The sequence below is a fragment of the Zonotrichia leucophrys genome, chromosome 10 (genome assembly GCF_028769735.1).
Source record: "Zonotrichia leucophrys gambelii isolate GWCS_2022_RI chromosome 10, RI_Zleu_2.0, whole genome shotgun sequence".
NCBI classification, from domain to species: domain Eukaryota; kingdom Metazoa; phylum Chordata; class Aves; order Passeriformes; family Passerellidae; genus Zonotrichia; species Zonotrichia leucophrys.
Genome location: NC_088180.1, coordinates 8,851,560 through 8,872,319, shown reverse-complemented (window position 1 = coordinate 8,872,319; position 20,760 = coordinate 8,851,560). Strand labels below are relative to the sequence as shown.

The 20,760-nt window shown below is 42.7% G+C and overlaps 2 protein-coding genes across 2 annotated transcripts in view; one reads left to right on the top strand and one right to left on the bottom strand.

Moving 5' to 3' along the window:
* GLDN (gliomedin) overlaps positions 1 to 20,760 on the bottom strand; it is a 94,186-nt gene that overhangs the window by 63,521 nt on the left and 9,905 nt on the right. The gene's annotated exons all lie outside the window — the stretch shown is intronic.
* TNFAIP8L3 (TNF alpha induced protein 8 like 3) overlaps positions 14,012 to 20,760 on the top strand; it is a 43,903-nt gene continuing 37,154 nt past the window's right edge. The window contains exon 1 of the mRNA XM_064721766.1: positions 14,012 to 14,167. Coding sequence (XP_064577836.1) covers positions 14,116 to 14,167 — 52 coding nt within the window. The 5' untranslated portion in view covers positions 14,012 to 14,115. The remainder of the gene's footprint in view (positions 14,168 to 20,760) is intronic.

Sequence of the window (20,760 nt, the reverse complement as noted above, 5' to 3'; positions counted from 1 at the left end):
CTTCCTTGCCTCTAAGTTTTAAAAAGGGATGATATTCAACAACCATTCTGATAAAGCAGCCAAAACTAATAATGCAACTGTCAGTCCTTACTGGACAGCAAAATGTTTGTAATTCAGTAATACATTTTTGGTTCATTCATGTGATTAAATAACATCTATGTAAAAAAGTTTTCTTGCATTTCAGACAGTCCTCACCTGGTCACTGGTTCATCATATCTTCAGAATAACATACAGTATAAAACACAAAACAAAATAAAGCCACAAAACAGCAAAAAAGTTAAAGATTTCCACATAAAAAGGGACTGACTGATTGTGGCATCCTCTCTTAAGCGTTGTCCTGAAACATTGCTGACCCAGGAGCTCTAGACTGAATAAGGAAGATGAGATTTGGATATTAAATATGTATACAGATTTCTGAACTGTGAGGAGGACAAACCCCTGCAAATTTACAGGGTTACCACATGTAACATTCACATACAATTTTTCAGAAACTGGACACTCGGAACTTTATTCACAGTATTTCTTTATCTCCACTTTAAACTTGACAAGTCACACCTGAAATCATTTATCTAAACACCTCAAATTTCCAAGTTTGTTGAATTCAAACAGCCTCATATGGCATGATGGTTCAGGAAAAGATCAAAGTAACAATGTTCTGGAACTAGGATAAAGTTTCATGCCTTTTATAGACAATCTATGCAATTAAGAGTTAAGTTTCAGAGATTAAAGGTGAGTCCAATTCATTGGTATTTATGCAAAGAAAATGGATCAGTAAATGAAATTCTGCCACAGGATAAAAATGAATGCACTGACTGAGCTTTCTTTATCAGTTTCTATTTTTATTCTGTTCCTATTTTCCTCTTTGTTCAATAATGAAGGGGAGGGGTTGCAAGCATCCAAGCTTGAGCCCCCATATGCAGAACAAAGTTTCCATTGCTGTGCATTATCAAACTGGGTGTTAATTTCTTCCAATTTCGTTTCAACTTTGCCACAGGACATCTGCTCTTGTGTGCTGTGTTATATTATTAACACTTTCTACACTCTGTTATGAGAACTCAGACAACAATTTTGATAGGATGCTCCTGCTTTAAGAATTCTAGAATGTGCTTTTTAAAAATTAAAATGCCAGCACAGCTCTCTCATTATGGTACCATCTGAACATCCATTTCCAAGCTGAGGATGTAAGGAGACACCAGATGTGGTGTGATATGTACTGCATGACAAACTTATCCCTTAATGCTCTGTGCCATGCCATACAAAGAGAAGATATTTCCTACAGCTAAGTCCAGAATTTGTGAACAATGAAGATCCAAATCACTCCAGTTTCTTTTTAAGAGTGAAAACCCAACTGCAGTACACTTTTCTACATCAGAATCAGACCCATTTGTTATCAATTTTTAGTGGAAGGGAGATTTCCCAAAGGGAGACCAAATCATCCAGATTCCTTTTCCACTCCAACGTAAATGAACTTCAGTTTATATAGTAATACTAAGACCAGATTTGTCTGAATCTTCAAAATTAACAGTGCAAAGACAATCTTATGATAAAAAGGATAAAAAAAGGTTTAATCCATCAAAAAGAATTAGGTTGGACATGGATGTCAATTTTTAATAAAGTCACTTTTAATCAAAATGTCATTTGCCTAAACCAAGCATCCTCAGGACAGCAGCATTATTTGAGAAAAGGGAAACAGAAATCCCACAATACTGTTTATTTGAAGCTGTTCTCTCTGTTGGCAAAAGTTTGTCTTCAGCCTAGTGAGCACTTCCATGTAGGTTTCATAGCTGGAAAAAGAACAGTGTGAAGAGGTTTCCAGATCAATATGGGATGTTCTAAGACTTAAATCTGGGAAAACAATCAAAAAACACTTGGAAGATTTGGACCAGATTCCTAAACGTAATTGTAAAATTATAAGTTATTTTCACTGATGAGATCTGGCATAATTGCATGGTAGCTGAAACCCAAGGCTGTGTGCCACTTTCAATAGGTTCAGGGTTTATTATTAATGCATCACTTGGACCATGGTTAATGGACATGGGCAGGAAAGAAATTAAAGGTCCTGGCTTCCAAACCAGCTTTCCTTGGACTGCTCAGATACACAGCTCCTGTGTCAGCTTGCATTTGCAGTGAAAGAAGGAATACATGCACAAAAAACCCATCCACATGCCTTGTCCATGTTACAGGAACCAGCCTGGATTTCTGTGTTGGCCTAATGATAAGGATACAGAAAAGGATGTACAGTGCCTGACACATGTGCCAAGGGCTTGGTTATTGCTCAAAATAAATCACTACCTAATTACACTTTGCCAAACAGCACACAGAGCTTTCTTGTGGCACACACCCAACAAGAATTCCTTACAGCAATACTTATAATATTGACAACTTCAACTGACAAAATTATAAGAATCTAACACAATTTATTTTACTTTATCAGTGAACATTTCTGTGTTGCTTCTTACTGAAGGAGTTTGATTTTAGTCGTTGCCACTTAAATTTGGAAAGTTTTGGAAGATGTTTTAATGCTAAAAACAAAACCAAAAACCCCCACTGCTACAAGATAAATGCACAGTACAAAGAGTTAACATTTCCACTCAGAGAACCTCATCCTGACAAGAAGCTTCTCAGATAGATATGCCTTTAACCCTGCTAGCCTGCCAATAATCCAGCTGGGTTATAATGCCAGACACAATGGTAGGGGAGTGACGTCCCCACCATAATGAGCAGCTAAAACAGAGACAATTTCATTACAAACCAAAACGAACATTTTGTCAGCTGTTACTAGAATACACAACTGCTGAAAATAGGGTATCACAAATAATGATAAATATTCATTAGGACATCATTGCAAGGCTGTGAGAGACATGGCTCAAGCAGGGCTGCCCTTGCTGGCTTTACAAGTCACTACCCTTTCTCTGGAGATGCTAAACTCTCTTCACTGATGGCCAGCAATGATTTTTCCTAAACATCAGCAGGAAACAGGACTGTTTAGGATTTCGTGGCAGGCTCCCAGTGCCTCACAGGAGTGAGCTTCTAAAGGGAAACAAAAGGAGGAGATGGCAGATGGCAGGCAGCCGGGGAAAAGCCCTGCTGTGTTGGCTGACCAGCTCAAAAGAAACAGAGGGAGATGGTCCAGCAAACCTATTGTGGAATAGACAAGGGGAAAACTTGGGGGGGCCACAAACAGCCTTGCTTCTGTTACTGGTGCCCCTATTCCCCAAAGTGCAGGGGATCAGAGCACAGCAGAACTTGGCAGAGGATATGGGACACCATTCCAACCTCCCCTGGCACAGCTGCCCCCTGCCCTCCTGCTCCTGGGACTCCCTAGGCTGACACAGGTTCTGTACTGAAGTGGCTTTAGCAAGCAGGAGTAACAAAATAAAAGAGAGAAAGTCTCAGGCTGAACCTGCCCTAAACAAAGTGATTACTCTATCAGTAATATTGCATCCACTCGACCAGATGCAACAAGGTTTGTGAGAAGTTCCAGAACAACATCTGCACTCAACAGCCATAGGAGAACTGCAACTACCATGTATATTTATGCACTTACAATGCTCCTGCAGCCTCGTAACCTATCATTAGGTTCTAAAACATAACACATTATTGCAATATATTGAGACAGGCAGGCCTATTTCTATTATGGACCTTTGAGTTTACGTGATGCTAAAAAGAAACGCATTCAGCCCTTCCACACCTCTTCCCTCCACTCCCACATATATGTATTTATGCCCTGCCTTTGTAATGATCACCTGATTTCTACATGCCATCACCATCCATAAAGCTTTAAAAGTCACAGAATGAGAGATGTGAAAAGAGATGGCGCAAAATCATAGATGTAAAGAAAAGATAGCTTAAAAAGAAGAAAAGATAGGGTCCATTTTTTGCAGCAGAGGTTCTTGCTTTGCAAGAAAGGCGAAGCGCGGAGAGCGCAGGAGCCCTGTGGCAGCGGGATGTGCCTGCCCGGCGAGCAGGGCTCGGAGCAGCCCCTCCATCTGCCGGCTGCGCTGAGCGCCTGCGGCTCCCGCTGCAAATCACTGCCTGAACCCAGCCCTGCTGCTGAACTATTCACCTTTTTCACGCTTTATTTAAGGAGATTTTACCACCTGATGGATTATGCAAATTACAGAGCATAATACTTTTAATGATGCAAATTCTCATTTAAAAACAAAACAAACAAAAAAAACCCAGCACGGTGGAAAGTTGAAGAGCCTATTTCATCTCTGTACCAACCAAGACCTAAATCACCACCAAAACTTACTTTCCCTCATTTTTGCATACACATTCTTCACTGTATTCTAATTAATCGCTGCTCATCAAATAGTCTGGAATGAGAATATGAAATTCATAAAAGGCATATTTCTCTTTAAAACCTTTACCCACAAAACCACCTTAGCAGTAACATATGGAATCCAACAGAAAAGAGGGTAGGTGAAATTTCTTCATTAACTGAAGGGGATCACAAAGAAAGGGAGCGAAGAAATGAGGGCCAAAATCCAGATGACTGCCTGGGACAGAAGATGGAATTTTCAATAGTCAAATACCTGAGACATAAAAATCTCAGGATTGTTCCAGGAAATGAACATATTACATTCCTCACTGAGCCCTTGAACCTCACCCATCTAAGTGCACAGGAAAGAAGAGAATTTCTTCATAAATCAGAAATAAGAGAAACAGTGTATAAAGGCTGAGTCATCACAACTAAAACTTCAGCTTCCACCTACACCTCTTACACATGCACACACAGAGAAGATGAACAGCATTGTTTATGAACCCTGACACATCTTAATATCAGATGAGTCATAATACAAGATATTTCAGGATTCATTTTATCACAGCACATTAGTGGGCTACAGAAAATGGACTGCTTAAATCCAACCCACATACACTTTGTCCAGTGCTGTGTGAGATTGCCTTTTCAAATAGCATTTTTTCAATAGCATCTCACTTTAAAGAATTCAAGTGCATTTCTGAAATTGAGGCAGTTATCCCAAAGCAGGTTTGGCTAGTGGTCAGTGTGGTCCTGGATGCTTTGTAGTGATAACTGTAGATATCCTTGTACTATTTATATTTATTTTCATTTCTACCTCTTAAATCTGTGCATAACTTTAAAAATTTACAAGTTACATAACCAGTTAACTAAGGATTTGCTCTCCTCCTAGTTCCAGTACTTCATACCAAAACTTAGCTGCAACTGTGCCCCAGCTGTGGATATTTGACTCAGTCCTCATTGTTATTGCGTGATGCTGTGAGATGACAGCAACAGCCCAGGATCCTTTCCTCCTTCAGTGCTAAACTTTGCTTATCAGACCTCTTAAATCCCTGGAACTCATTAGAACAAAGAATGGTGTCCTTCAGTAAAATCCTGAGTAGCCAGGCTCAGTTTTACCCCAGATAGGATATTTTTTATCTCCACAATGATATCAGCTACTACTATAGATCCTTCTCTCTAAATTCTCTGTAGACCAATAACTTCATGGCACCTGGTTGGCTTTAACGAGGCTCTGAATGTTCTGTTTAGGGTTATGTGGTCTCATTTAGCCAGACTGGTGTTCTCTGGGTGTGATTTATTGTCCTTTATTGGGTTCAATCAGGGTTCATTGTCCCACAAAATGCTGGGAAACTTTCTTTAATCTCAGGAAGGAGCATGTTTGCCTCAGTACCCTGATGATCTCCTGCAGCATTTCAGTTCACTGACTTTGGGATGACTTTCTGTGCTTCTTCAGACTCTTTGCTTATAACACCTGCTGCAGCCACTGCTCTGCCCCTGGGCTTGTGCTCTCACAGTGAGTCTCTGCAGTGACTCAGCTGCTCCCTGAACCCTGGATGGGAGCTGAGTGGTGTTACACAACCCACCCATGGACACCAGCACCAAGCTGCTCCCTCACTGTGCTCTCAGGGAGGAGCTGGGCCTCTCAGCCCTGCACAACAGAGAGGGTTTGGATTCTCACATTCCAAAACACCTAGAGCTGTCTCCTCAGGTTTTGCACCACATGCTGCTCATCTGATCATCCCACTCCAGCACCCTCCACACCAACACTCACTTCCCTGGCATCTCCAACCCCTTGTGGTGCTCAGTGCTTCCTGGGAGATGCTGAGCCTCCACTTCCACCTGTTTTTCTGAAAATGAGGGAAATGCTCAGCCTCCCTCATGACTCAATCTTTACTTGGCATTCTTCTCAAATACCCAGACACTGCCATTTTATTATGACAAAAACCTTGGTAGAAAGAGTTGTTATAGGAATGGTTGGGTTATCATCTTTGGCTCTAAAGTGCTTTCGGATAATGGATCTGGATTCTCTGCTACCTACACTTTTTGGTTTAATTAATTTTTATGTCTTTTCAGGTGCATAACAAACCAAGAGGGAAGATGCCCTGCAGACTGGTGCTGTATCCTCTGAGGTTTGACTGGTTAATGCCCTGAGATGTTTTCCAGCCTGGACTGCCCTGTGATCCCAAGCACCTTTACAGAGCCTGGACCATCCTGTGATCCCAAGCACCTTCACAGCCTCATTGGCAGCCACACACACATCACACCAGTTAAATGCAGCACTACTGCATTATGCATTGCACAATCTTGTTTTTGCCAGCTACTTTTCTCTGCATGTCTATGAAAAATAAAGCACAGGAAGAGCAAAGGGAGTCCATCATGCAGTGAAAACAATCTGAGACATCAAGCACCACAATGTGAATTCTTCTCACAGCAGCTCTGTCCCAAACTCCCTCTCTCTATTCTATGTCCTTAACATGGAGCAGCAATGAAAGTCAGAAATTCAAGGTATTTTCCCTTCCTTCAGATGAGTATTTCTTTTTCTTGAAGGAGCATAAACAGTGACCATGACCCCTCATACAAACAGCTGTAGCAGCAGGGAAACAGATGTGGCACCTCAGTGCTGGTGGTGTTTGACCAAAGGTTGGACTCAATCTTGGAGACTTTTTCCAGCCTTAATGATTCTGTGATTCTATACTGGAAATAGGTAGAATTCACATAAAATTGTTGAGTAGCTATTATTAGGCTGATACATCTCACAGTACTGATCCCAACAATATTAAAAGAATGTCTTAAGTCTTTTGTGTTAGCTGCAAAAAAGGACCTAAGGTATACAATCCAAAAATTTCATTAGAAACAAAGTCCCTAGACCTTATCTAAAGACAGATTTGCATTGTCCAAGTTGAATTCAAGTTCCTCACATATTGTATTTATAGGTGTGCAAGAGAAATAACTCACCTGCAAGTGGCCTGGACAGCAAGTTTCAAAGTAATTTCATTCCCTTTAGTGGAACTGTTGTAAGACTACATGTAATCTAATTGCCTATGTTACATGTTCCCTAGACTACCCATAAAATGCAATTTTATTCCTGGGTTGATGATATTTAGTTATTTATAGATAGGTGGGCAGCAGAGTGCTTTCTGCCATGCTATTAGAGATGGTCATGAAGTAATGCCCACACAGTCAGATGAAGATGATGTTTCCATGCTGTTCCCAAAATCACATCAAGCTCTACAGAAACCACAAATGAGCATATTAACATTCTGCCATTTGAGCATCCTGATCCATTTGTGGATGTGAGTGAATTGCTCCACAAAATATTGATTGCTGCCTCTCTGATTGCCTCTCAGAGACCTGGATTCCCTTTAGCTCAAGGGGTGCTACACTTCTTAGCAGGAACTCTGCCCCAAGGCCAACCCCAGCTGCTGCATCACCCTCTCAGTGACAGCTGTGGCATTCCTGGGCCAAAATCCAAGTCATGGATTCTGTTATCTGGCCAGTGTGCAGGCACCACTCATGGCTGCAAAGTCAGAGTCAGCACCAAATGTAAAGAGGCATCCAGACCCAGTCAGCTGCAAAACACTCAATGCTTTAACCCTTGTCCTGATAATATCCAATTTATTAAAGTTCTACACAGAACATGCAGCTTTGTGGATTTCAGCATTTGTCTTTTGTGGGAAAGTGTGACCTACCTGTTCTAATAAATCAGAATGCATAAGCATCGTTATTATGTGAATAAATAAATCATTATTATGTGAATAAATAACAGCTTTCCAAACACAACCTAATTTGAAATGCTAGGGAAGTTGGGGTTTGTGTGTTAAATAAAGCTATACAGAAATAACCGCAGCAAGAAAGCATTTTCTAGGCTACAGGAGCATGTAACAAACAGCATGACTATAAAAAGTGGATGCTAGCATAAAGAACAGGATTAGAGAAGTTAATTAAGTAACTGATGCTACCTATAAACATTCTGGAAAGACAGTACAGTATAGATCCTCCATGGTTTCCTAGCAACACAATTTTCTCTGCTTTCTCAGAGTATGGTGAAGTTGTGGAATCCTCCTACACACAATTTGAAATCAGGGATGAAAACAAGGATGACCCATCTTCCAGGCTAGAAGCATAAAACTGCCTCAAAGCATCCTGAAACACAGCTCAGAAAAAGGCACTGCTGGCTTAACTGTGTTTAATTTGCATATTAGGCAAGGTCAAAGGCTTAAATGCAGCCATAGGGTAATCAGCCCTTGTACTGAAGGGCATAACTCAATAACATCTGAGAACTAAGGAATGTGACATATTTTAAAATAACTTCAGTGATCACCACAAGAATTAAAAATAATTCCCAAAGAAAATGGCAGAAAGGAAAAAGGTTTAGACTGGCAGCTGTCCCCGTGCTTTCCCTTAGCAGCATCAGAATAGGAATAAAACAAAAAAAAATCCCCTGGTTTATCCTATAGTTCACTATGATGCCCTTGAGAAAAATTCTTTAAAATTTATGAGAAAAATTCTTTAAAATTTATTTCCCCACCTCCAGAACAGAGAAAGCAAAAATTTATTTCAGCTAATCAGTTTTAGCCTTTACTATTATTAGTATCCTATCTCTAATGAAATGTAAAATAGCAAGTAAAATTATTTTAAAGCCCTGATAATTACTTATAATGCCTAAATTCCTCCTCATAAAAAAAAAGTTATTTTTTAAACAATAAAATTTCCATGCAGAAATTCCTCACAAGAAATTTCCCACCAACAGAATTAGCAGGTGTTTTTTTAATTTGGAAAGTAGCTTTCATTTCTTTAATCCTTTAAAAAGCCAGGTTATGAATTCAAGAGTTTGCCAATATACAGGTAATTGCATCTATAACTTAGAAGAGTTGTATCTGTCTTTCTAAGCACAGGATAAATCAGGATAAATCACCATCTCACACAAAGGAATGGTCAAGTATCAGCAAGAAAAAAAAACTCAATGCCACTAAAGTAGTGGAAAACCATGAACTGCCCAGGCAATCCAAATTAGAGTTTAATACAAACAGCCTTACTCTACAGGCAAAATCCTACTAAAACTGAACAGAAAAGTAACAACATCCTCATGGCCAAAAGTGTACATGAACATTTCTGCTGCTCAGTTCCCATAGGAGTCCTGTTTCTACAAGCTAAGAGGAAATGGGATAAGTTGCTACTTTGCTTTTTCACTTTATTTCACTTGGAATTAAAATCTCCTGAGAGCAGCTTACAAGGCATTGAGATGGTAGGACTGAAATTCAGCCTCAGTCTTTAGGTCTGGCATTGCAAACAGCACAGCCCAGGCTCACAGCAGCAGCAGGCTGTAGCCCCAGCCCCTGACTGCTTCCTCAGCTCTGCTTTAGGAAGTCAGCACCAGAGGCAGAACATAGCTCAGAAGACCAATGGCTAAAAATACATCCATGCTATGGTAGGTACCCAGAACTGATGCTCCCCATCTCTTACAGTTACTTAAAATGGGAGGGAACAGGAAATACTGAACTCTTCCATATTTATCCTCTCAACACAGGATGTACGAGCACTGCCTACATCATGTGTCACAAAAATCTCAATCTTTGAATGCCTACTGGCCCATGAGAAAGAATTAAATAACACAGACATCTTGTTCATCATTTGAACTCCAAATCAAATCAGACTGTTTGCAGATCACAATAGATGCATGATTGCAATGAAAATCTCCTAGCAGTGCACACAAGATGTATATCTGCAGTGCATGCTGATTGGCTTCCAAACACCAGCAAGAGTCTAAGCTGCCAACATGACAAAACTGTTGACAGAGAATCTACTGACACCAATCATTCATGTTCTGGCAATAATGGTGGAGGGGAGTTTTCTTCATGAAATATATACAGATACACCAGAAAGAAATTGGGAAAAAAAAATTTAAGACCTGCTACAGCACATTGCAAGAGTGTGTCAGCCTTTGGGAGATGCTGCTCTGGTTAATATATTCAGTAGCAATGGTGCTGGGCATTGTTAGGCTAGAGTGTCACTGCCAGAGAGTCTCAGAAATGGTCAGACCTGAAAAGTTCCTTAACACATATGAAAGACAATAAAATAGTGTAACAAAATACCACTCAACAAGTTTAGAAACAGTACAACCTAGGGTAGATAAACTTAAATAAAGAAATAATTTGTGAGTAAAAAATATAAGCTTGCATTTTTACATTTATAACTGAGAGGAATATACAATCCTACACACCTGTCTGGACAGTGTAAAGGAGACAAGTCAAACACAAAGATGGTAGAAGGGGTTCTGTTACATGTAACAATGCAAAAAAAAAAGAGACTGTTTTCTATCATAGGCTTGAAGGCTCAGTTTCAAGGGGGAAAGCTTGAGTAGCAAACCAGAGGCAGCTTACCAGCCTTTCATTCAGCAGAAAGGGATAACTGGACAGTTCAGCTACAGCTCATGGGATTCCGGTGAAAGTCTGTGCTCTACATTTAACTTTAAAACACAGTTTTTCAGTAGCTCATTTCCCTCTAAAACAGAAAAATACTACTATCTTGATTTCACAGCAGGCCCGTAAGGACAAATGCAAGACATGGATGGAATGGTAGCTGGGCACCCTAAGCATTTAGAATACAATGAAATTGTATCTGTGTGAACAAGCAAGTGTGATTTGCCAATAGAACACTGCAAAGCATGAGTCCCAAAAGCTGTCATAGGCACATCTCCAGCACTCACACAATGAGTGGGCAGAGGAGAGTCTCAGCTAAGTTCCATATGGAATGAAGATCAGGACCAGATGCAGCTGAAATGTGAATGGAGGAGCCACACAGAGATGTAGCATCACATAACTGGGATTACAGGGGGCAGCTCCAGTGTTGCTGGCTCCCCTGCTACACCCTATTGGTAGAGATTTATAGACAAATATATTAACTGGCCCCTGAGAAAAAACATTCCAGATTCTAAACATCCCAGTCTTTATGAAGGAATAAAGGAAGCAGTTGCAGAGCTACAGTCACAGAGATTCAGACTATAACAATTAATATGTAATTGCACTATTTGTACCAAATGCAAAAATAAATCATGAAATGCCAGCTTTCTCCATGTGGAGATTCATTGAACAGGCATCTAGATAAGTGCATATTTGCTGTTAATAAACTTTTTGTGCTTTTCTCTGCACCAGCATTGTATGGAGTGGAAACTATGAAGTTCAGAGCTCTAAGCATATGGAATTTTCCAGGTCACATGTTAAACCAAGTGCGGGACTGGGCTGGGCAGAGAACACTGAGAGGAAAAAAACCCTGAATTCTAACCATATGCTTTGAAATGAAACAATATGCTCATTCTGCTACAGCTGAAAACTTTTCTAACTGCTTTATGGTTAGCAGTAATAAAAAGGGAAAGTAATCTTGAGGCAGAATTTACTGTCAAGTAGTAAGTAATTACAGCAGAGCAATGAGAATACCCAATGTATGTATGGCAAGCATGACGCAATACAACACTGATTGAGTTATACCATTTCCATCATTACATTTATTAGTGTGCTTATACAAGGATAAAAAACTGACAGGAATTCAAATAAGTGGGGCTTGGGTCTTTTTTTCTAAGTATTCCATGCTAAGACTTCCATCTTGGAGAGGATCATGAAAAATACCTTTTCCTTCTGCTAACTGAACTAAGATCAGTAGCAGAGAAGCAGGACTATTCAAGACCTTAACATTTAATTCCAATTATAGCAAAGGCTATTCACTCAGAAAAGAAAAAATCCCACACAGAAAGCAGGATAAGGCCAGTGGATGGAACACACCTTTGAAAAGCATCCACAGCTGCATTGTATCAGCCCCATGCATGATCCAAAATTCACTGCAGAGGCATCCCCCTTTGACAGAGCTGGAAGTGTTCTGCTGGACACATCCCTTCAAAAACCCCCATGTTCCTCTGCTTATCTGATTACAGCCATTGCCATTAAATAGTCAGAATTCTTCCAGTTTAGAAATTATCATTAGTTTCTAGCAATTGAAGACAGTCCACAAAATTAATTAATTGTACTCAAACACAAACTTGCTCTTCCTACTAACTGTGCTTTTTAGGGAGGTGATTTAGGTTGCTTTTGACAAGCATAAATGCAAACAGGAACAACAATAACAAAAAGAGAATGAGAGAGAGACTAAAATCCTTTCAGGTCTCAGATTCTCTGCTTGATGTGGCATCTGGGATTATTTCTGTAACATAATATTGGGACTTCTCTGTTGCTATGTTGTTTCTGTTGCTACGTTGTTTATATCACGACTGTAGATTCCCCACATATTCTGCAGACAAATTTTGCATTGGCTTTTCACAACAGAATCCTAGAATCACTTTGGTTTAGATGCTTCTAATGATACTAATTTATGAAATTATATTCAGCAGCATTTAGAATGTCATTTTCAACTTAATGAAAACATCTACAAACAAAAGTCAGAATTTGTTTTCATGGAATAAAACCCATAAGAGTCTTAACAGTATGGGCTCAGATTATGACAGCAGTGTCCCAAATTACTTGAGAATTAACTTCTCACTCCAGAGGTTGAAGGGTTTTGTGTCTAAACTGACCATAGCAATGGGTGCATTCCAGGGTCAGAAAGTTTGAGGTCTTTTGTCTCTTCAGGCTCAACATGATTTGAAGGCAGGGAAGCAACCTTAGAACATAAAATGGGCTTAATTTTTACTATTGTACCATTGCACAAGATAAGTCATCCCTAGAAAGAATTTGACAGGTCCCTTCAAGTTAAAAGAAATACTTTTTTTTTTTTTCTAATCTCATGCTTTATGTTAAGAAAAAGTCTTCACACTTGTCAAGTGTCAAGCTTGATCTGATGCAATAGATAATTTTCTATATGCAGCCTGAAAGCAGCATCCAGGCATGGCTTTTTCCAGCAATAGGAGTGTGTGTTTTTGGGGAGAGAATTCCAGAATCAAGCCATGGTCTACAGATACAGGCATAAACCTCTGGCTGGAGCTTCAGCATGCTGCAGGTAAGTGTTGAAGGCCCCAGGCAGCTTTTAGCATGTTATATATCCATGGGTCCATCAGATCTCTAGGGCCTGTTTTAGGAAGGTGTTTGGTTCCCAGTTAGAACAGTACTTTTTGCTACTACTTTCCTGAGATTTTTGTGCTAGAATTTGGGTCCCATTTGGTCTATAACAGCAAGAAAAACTAGAAATTAATAAAAGCAAAGGGTAAGATCTGACACTAACCTCAGAGCTGAAAAAGTGACCTCAACCCTCTGAATTAAGGGATTGCTCACATCTGTAGTAGCTTGTACGACAGAAGCAAAGCCTGCAGAATCTTAGACCAGTTTTCACTTCAAAACTATCTAATGGCATGGCCATTTACCAGATATTACACTGTCTCCCCCGGAAAAATATACTATCAGGAAGGAACAGATTTCAGACTTTCATTATTCCTCTGGGCACTAATACCCAACAATAACGGGCACTTCCCCATTGGCTTCCTCTCTATTTTCTGTGCACACTTATCGTAAAGGAGACAGAACCAGGGGAAAGGGACAAGGCGACTGTAGCTCAGGGAAGATGCCCACAAGCATACGATGGAAAAGACAGACGGGCGCTGCGCTGGCAATGCACAGGAGGGTCACTTCGGTATTTCTGCGCTCGGCAGCGCTGCCGGGGGCGCTGCCCCGGGCCGTGCCGCCCAACTCGTGTCAGAGCGGGGCAGGAGCCGCTCCCGGCCGCGCCCCCGCAGCCCCCGCCCGGCCCGGCCCCGCTGCGCCCGCAGCCAATGGCGCTCGGCGGGGCGGCGGCGGCGGGGAGGGAGCGGGCGGCGCTCCCCGCTCGGGCACTGCTCCTGCCTGCCAGCGGCGGCCCGCGGAGCCGGCACCATGGACTCGGATTCGGCCGAGCTCAGCGAAGGCGAGCTGGTCTCGCCCGCAGGTAAGGCCGGCTGCGCGGCGGAGGGGAGCGGGGTCCGGGTCCGGTCCCTTCCCGTGCGCTGCTCTCGGGTCCCCGTGCCCGAGGCGGCTCCGGGCAGCGCCATCCCCGCTCCCGGCAGAGCCCAGCACCGCCCCCGGTCCCGCGGCTCTCGGGCACGGAGCGCGGGCTCGGGGCTCCGCTGTGCCCGGGTGCGGGAGAGCTGCGCCACGGGCTGTGCCGTGACCGCTGAATAACTCGCGGTGCTGCCGCTAGCTGTGCTTTATACCCAGGGGCTGCGAAGTTTTCGGGGTTTGGTCGCGGCTGTTCCGCTGCGGCTCCGGGAGCACCGCGCGTTCCCAAGCGGGGCCGCCCCCGTCCGGGGCCGAGCCCCCGGCATGCTGGGCTTTTGTTTTCAAGTCTTAACTTGTCACAGGAACCATGCTGTCTGGTTGCTGCAACCCGCATAGTTCTTGGATGAGACAGAAGGAAAAAAAAATTAAAAAAACTCTCCTGCCCTTTCCAAACCTTCCCGTTCTTGTGGCTTACGCGAAACAAACGATGGGTGATGCCATAGGCAAAGAACACCCTGCACACATGGTAAAACGGGGACAGCAAACTCGTGTGAAACACGCAGAGGTAGGTTCGCTCTGCCGGCACAGCACGTGGCCCCGAGATGCGCTGTCACCTCCCGGCCACGGCTCTGGGTGCCCGAGCCTTGGGGCAGCGAGGGTGGCACCCTGCCCGCAGCACAGCGGGCACCAGGGCTGCCACACGCAGGGACCGGGCTGCAGGGGTGTCACACACACACACACAGACACAGGACTGAGCTACAGGGCTGTCACACACACACAGGGACCGGGCTGCAGGGGTGTCACACACACACACACAGACACAGGACTGAGCTACAGGGCTGTCACACACACACAGGGACCGGGCTGCAGGGGTGTCACACACACACACACAGACACAGGACTGAGCTACAGGGCTGTCACACACACACACAGGACCGGGCTGCAGGGGTGTCACACACGCAGACAGACACCGCTGGGCAGCAGGGCTGTCACACACACAGACAGGACCGGGCTGCAGGGGTGTCACACACACGGCTGGCACCTGACAGATGCTCAGGCTGTCACTGACACCAGGCGCAGGAGGAACCTGTTTGACCTCCAGCTTCCCACAGTGAAAGTCATAGACAGCCTTCTCTGAAGCCATTTAACTGGCATCAGATGCAAGTGCGATTGGAATGATGCCTGAAATACTCCCAGGGACCATAATAAATCCAAATAGAAAGTTGCCGTGTTATTGGATCTTTGAGAAAAATCTTTTCACCATAACCAGTCCAGTTTGCATGTGTACTTCATGCCAGCTAACACCCCCCTGCATCCCCAAAAAGAAGGATTTGAGCACCAATGGTCTAACTACAAAGGCAGAAAAGCATATTTTTTTAATAGTTCACTTGTTCTATTAATACAGCAGTGATAAACAACAGTAGGAAGTCATAAGAAAAATGTGTTTTCTAGTCTCCCAGCAGAACATTTCATAGCATAATCTGAAATCTAATTCACTTTTAAATATAGGGGTATTTACTCCTGATATCTTGCTTTGTATTTTCTTACTTGAGATCTAGAAAATTGAAGAAGACCAGCAACAGGTCACAGAGCTCCTTATTTTCACAGAGCTCTGGTAGGCTGAGCTTCCTTGCAAAGACCACCAACAGCTATAATTTTTCATCCAAACAAATCTTCCAAGCCATGCATGAAGAGCAAGTTAGAAACATTACTTTATAGACAAATTAATATAATAGAGCTCCTGCCAACAATTCACTCCTGTTCTGAATAGGAATTTCTTTTAAATAAATTTAAAATAACTATGCTCAGAGATTGCCATAACTGGTTTTCATGTCATCACTTGCTAGCTGCCAAGAGTTGATGTTCATCAGTCTCCTTTCCTCTTTTCTATTCCTTCTTTGTTCTGTTTAAGAGAAGAAAAATCTGATATTTTGGCCATACATGGCAGATGCCTATGCAGTAGAATAAAATTGGAAGATGGAGAGAAAACTTGGATGTTTTGTCTTACCCAGCTGCAATTTTTTTTCCTGCACTAAAGAATTAAATGTTCTTTGTATCCCCCATGTCTTCTGAAAAATAGATATTTTTGCTAGCTTTCCTTGGGTGTTTTTCTGTTCTCTGCCATATGTGTGGTGCAGCCTCTCTCTGTACGTGGGTGTTCAGTCAGGCTGTCAGTCAGTGCTGCAGGCACAGCAGCTGAGGGGCTCAGAGTGGGGCTCAGCCCCCCCCTTGCCCACCCCACAGCTCACAGGGCAAGCACAGTACCTTGGGGGAGGATTTGGGATGAAGTCCTGGTGGTGGTTTGATTTTGGACACTGATTTTAGCACAGCTAGAATTCCACACTGAAGCTGACAGCAGCCCAGCGTTCAGCTCGCTCTCCTCATGGCCAGTCCTCACGCTTGCCCGGTTTCAGCTGGCACAGCTCGGGCTCCCTGCGGGCACTGCTGAGCCTGGCCCGTGCCTGAGCCCCTGGGTGCCCTGGGCTTTATCTCCAGGGCTGCACCACGCCGGTGCAACACAGATGTTTCAATCTCAGGCATTGCACTGCTCCTGCACTGCTCTCCCGGCCCTTTGTCCTGCCCCAGGGAGGGCACCCTGCCATTCCTGGGCTCACAGGGGTGTGCAGGAGGATACCTGGTGCCCCCCCACCATCTGCCATGCACACGTGGCTTCCAAGAACCAGCTGCAATCCTGCTCCAAGATCCCAGCAGCCTCTGTGCTTTAATAGCCCTCTTCAAACTCAAGTCTCAAGGAGGCAGAAGTATTTTTTCTGTATTTATTCCGAACACGTTGTCACAATAGCATCTTCATATTCATATGGTGCAAACAAAAAGCTCCTTATATGTGAGCAGTGCAAGATGTCAGCTGTACTTTAAAGCAAACAAACAGCAAAACCACCACACCTCTAACAACATCCAGCTCTACAGCCTTGGCTCCCACAAGCCTCCCACACCCATCCATTACTGCTCTGCTCTTGGGCTGTCTATAGGGTCAGAAAGCTCTGGTTTTCAAAATTGGTTACTCATGAGACAGACTCCTATTAAACCATTAAACAGGTCTTCATGATTCTGAAAAAAAAGTATGTATTGTGGTGGAAAAGAAGTAAAGTTACATGCTTGCTAGCTAATGAAATTTCTCGTTTTACTGTAGAGGTGACTAGACACATTTTTTTTCTTGTCCTACAGAAGAGCTTTTGAGAACTGAACAGGTAATCTTAAAATAGAACATTGTTCTCACTTTTTAATGTCCACCTATTGAGAGGCTGGGTTTCAAAAAAGCCCTTTTCAATAGAGTAATGGTCTCCTTTCCCTCAGCTCTTTCCTAGGCATCCTGCCACATGAAAGAACGATCCTCCATGTCATCTTTCAGAGTAACATTTCACAGAAATCCAGGTCATCACCAGCAAAAATGATTTCACAGTGGGTTTGGAAATTCTGCATGTAAGAGAATAAAGGTGTAGGACCTTCATTTGGTGTGCCTTGTCCTAGGTTCCCTGGCTGAAACAGGCAGGAATTTGGCCATGTAGCTTTTATGGGCACTGATTTAAACCTTTATACGAGCCACTAAGTCACAGCACAGATTTTCATGTTTGTTTTGATGGAGCTGTTATGTTACAATAGTAACATTAGATAACCAGAGGCTAAAATGCCTGTATGGCCTCTGAAACAATACAGATTATCCTCATGAAATTTAACATTCTGTGGAGAACAAACTGTTGCTGGTCCCTCTGGGTTTCTTTCCACAGAAGTCAAAAGAGGTTTGGCCTAGAAAAGAGCAGCTTGTACCCAACTAGAGCTCTAAATTGGTGGCAGAGCTTTGGTTTTTGGGTTTTTTTTAAGAATTGACAGTGTGAAGCCTACAGCTTTGTATAATGGCAAGGTTAACAAGATGAAGGTGACCTTATCCCCAGACTTAGGCAGTGGGAGCCTGATTGTGACTTCAGTACATCTTCAACAGAGCCAAGATCTTACCCTGGAACTCTTAGCACAAAAAATGGTAATGCATTTAAAATTATTTGATAAATTATCTGAGCTTTCCCCTGGACAATAAATATATACTTGGTAAAAGACCCAACAGATTTAAACATTATTTACTGAGGTAAAATGACCTCTAACGACATGAATGATTTTTCCTGAGCTGTACCCTTATTTGATTTGCAATGCTTAGCAAGTAATTTTTTCTGCAAATTATTTATCATGTTATGTGAACTATCTGTAGTTCTGTGATGTTAATCTTTGAAGCCTGTTATATATTTTAATCACTGTTTTACAGAGTTAATGCCATTCAAGAGTTAATATATTCTTGTAAATACAAAATTAATTAGAAAATGTAATGAAGACATTTAAGAATTATTTGAGGCATCAGTAACATGCTTACGTGATTTACAGTGCAAGTAAGCCTTGTTTAACCTTTTGCAGTATCACACACACATTTGAAAAATAAAGCCTTTGCCCCAAGGAATATTTGTGTGAAGGAGGAGGGGTTTGGTTTACCAAAGCCTTGTTTTGATTCTACATAGAATGTTCCAAAGATAAACAACAATATTTGTTAGACTTCAGACAAGCCAGAAGAAATAGTAGATAACATGTTCTAGGTATGAAAACTAAAAAAATATTTTAAAAGCAAAGAATTTTTATGAAGTTCTTTCTAGCAACTATCTCATAAAGACTCTCCCTTTGCTTTCTGCTGGACAACAAAGGAAAACAAAGCTAATTAAACAAGAGATGGACAGACAACAGGCATGAGTTAACATGCCACGGACCTGTGCACCAGAGTGTTACAGGGCTTCTGCATCACTCTGCAAACTGAGACAGGTCCAGCTCTGCCTGCCAAGAGAGTGGGCAAGAGATGCCTTGGGATGAGCAGGCAGCAGGGATGTGAGCCAAGACCTGCCTGGGGGAATCTTTTCTTTTAGTGTTCCCTCCAGGAATCACCTGGGCTGCTGGTCTGCATACAGAGCCCTCATTAGCACAGCAGCTGCCACTCAGGGAGCCTTGTCCAGCAGGGGAAAGAAAAAAGGAGTGAAAACTTTAAAGGGGAAAAATTCTAACCACATTGTAAGGATAGTAAAGACCATGAATAATTCCACTTTTGTCAAATTGACACCTTGGAGAAACAATAATTCACTTGAACAAGTCAGTTGGTTATAGGTTCTGTTCTTAAAATCAAGTGCAAATAAGAACTTCATGAAGCACTGGCTGGAAGCTCAAGCTCATCTGCTTTGCAAGATCATGACCAAGCTGTTCTCCACTGAAATGTTGGTGCTGCTAGCAGTCAGTGAGCAGGAAGCCTCTAATCTCTAATATGTGGGTATGGACAAAGAATTTATGATGGCATATTAAACTCATAAGTAGGAATACGAAGCAATTGCTGCCACACAGCAATTATTGGCCACTCCTGTGTGCCTTGCCAAAGGTCTGGGATGAGACTGAGTTCCATTTAGAGTGATATTTTGGCAGTAAGGAGTGACCTGTACAAAGCAATGAGTACACTGCCTCAAAAACTCACACTTCCCCTTTGAAGAAATAAATCTTTTAGCCTTTCATCTCCTCTACAGCAAAGACTAAAAAGTCATGGTGGGAAGAGTATGTCACCTTATTTAGCTGGTAACAGAGCAATCAAGCTATAAATCCCAGGTAAAAAGGACAACAGTGTGCCAGACACATGAGAGAGTTTTCCTGAAAGCTCTGGGAAACCTTTGGGACTTGCATCCTACCCACAGCATCAGCCTTAGGGTGACAGGCCCTCCCAGCAAGGCAGGAGAACCCTGTAACTTTGAGACCTCCCTGTTTTATCTGGTAAACTAAGCAGAACCTGGCTGGGAGCCCTAGCAGTGGTACACAATCCTCTAAACTGTTTATCTATTAATACTCCTCCTGGCACTGTTACAGCCCATGCTAGATAGCCTCCCACTAAATGTCCTGGCATGAGACAGAGGATAACAGTGGCCAGTATGAATTAAACAACATTTGGAGTGTGGGAAAGAATTCAGGCAGTATCCAGATGGCAGGACAATGCCTGGACAAAAGGGTCTGTGCTGGTGGATTTGCAGACAGAGACCCTGTGGTCAGAGCAGGCTGTAGGAGTTCTTCACTCTTGCTGTGGTCTCTGGTGCCTGCTCAGGGCAGCTTCCCTGGGCTCAGACCTGGGTTTGGGGCCTTTGCCAATTAAAAGTGTGTTATTTGCTGTTTGCCTCTAGAAATCTCTTTGCCAGTTACATTATGGGAGGTCATCTCATGGGCTGACAAGTGCAGCTGGGAGAGATTCATGGGAGGCTGAGACTTGCTGCAATAACTACAGCTTTATAGCCAAGCCTCAAACATCATCTTGAGGAGCCAGGCTGAGCTCAGACACGGGCTGCTAGCCAGTGAGTTTTTCTGCTCTTTAAGGCAGACATCTTGAACAAAATAGGCTGGGAAAGAGCAAGAGTCACTTGGATGTCTTTCCAGGGGTCACTGATCCCTCCTTGGTGCAGATGCTGGTTTATGTCAGGTTTGAGCAGCTGGCTCTGCTCAGCCTTTCTGCAGAGGAACAGGCTGGCC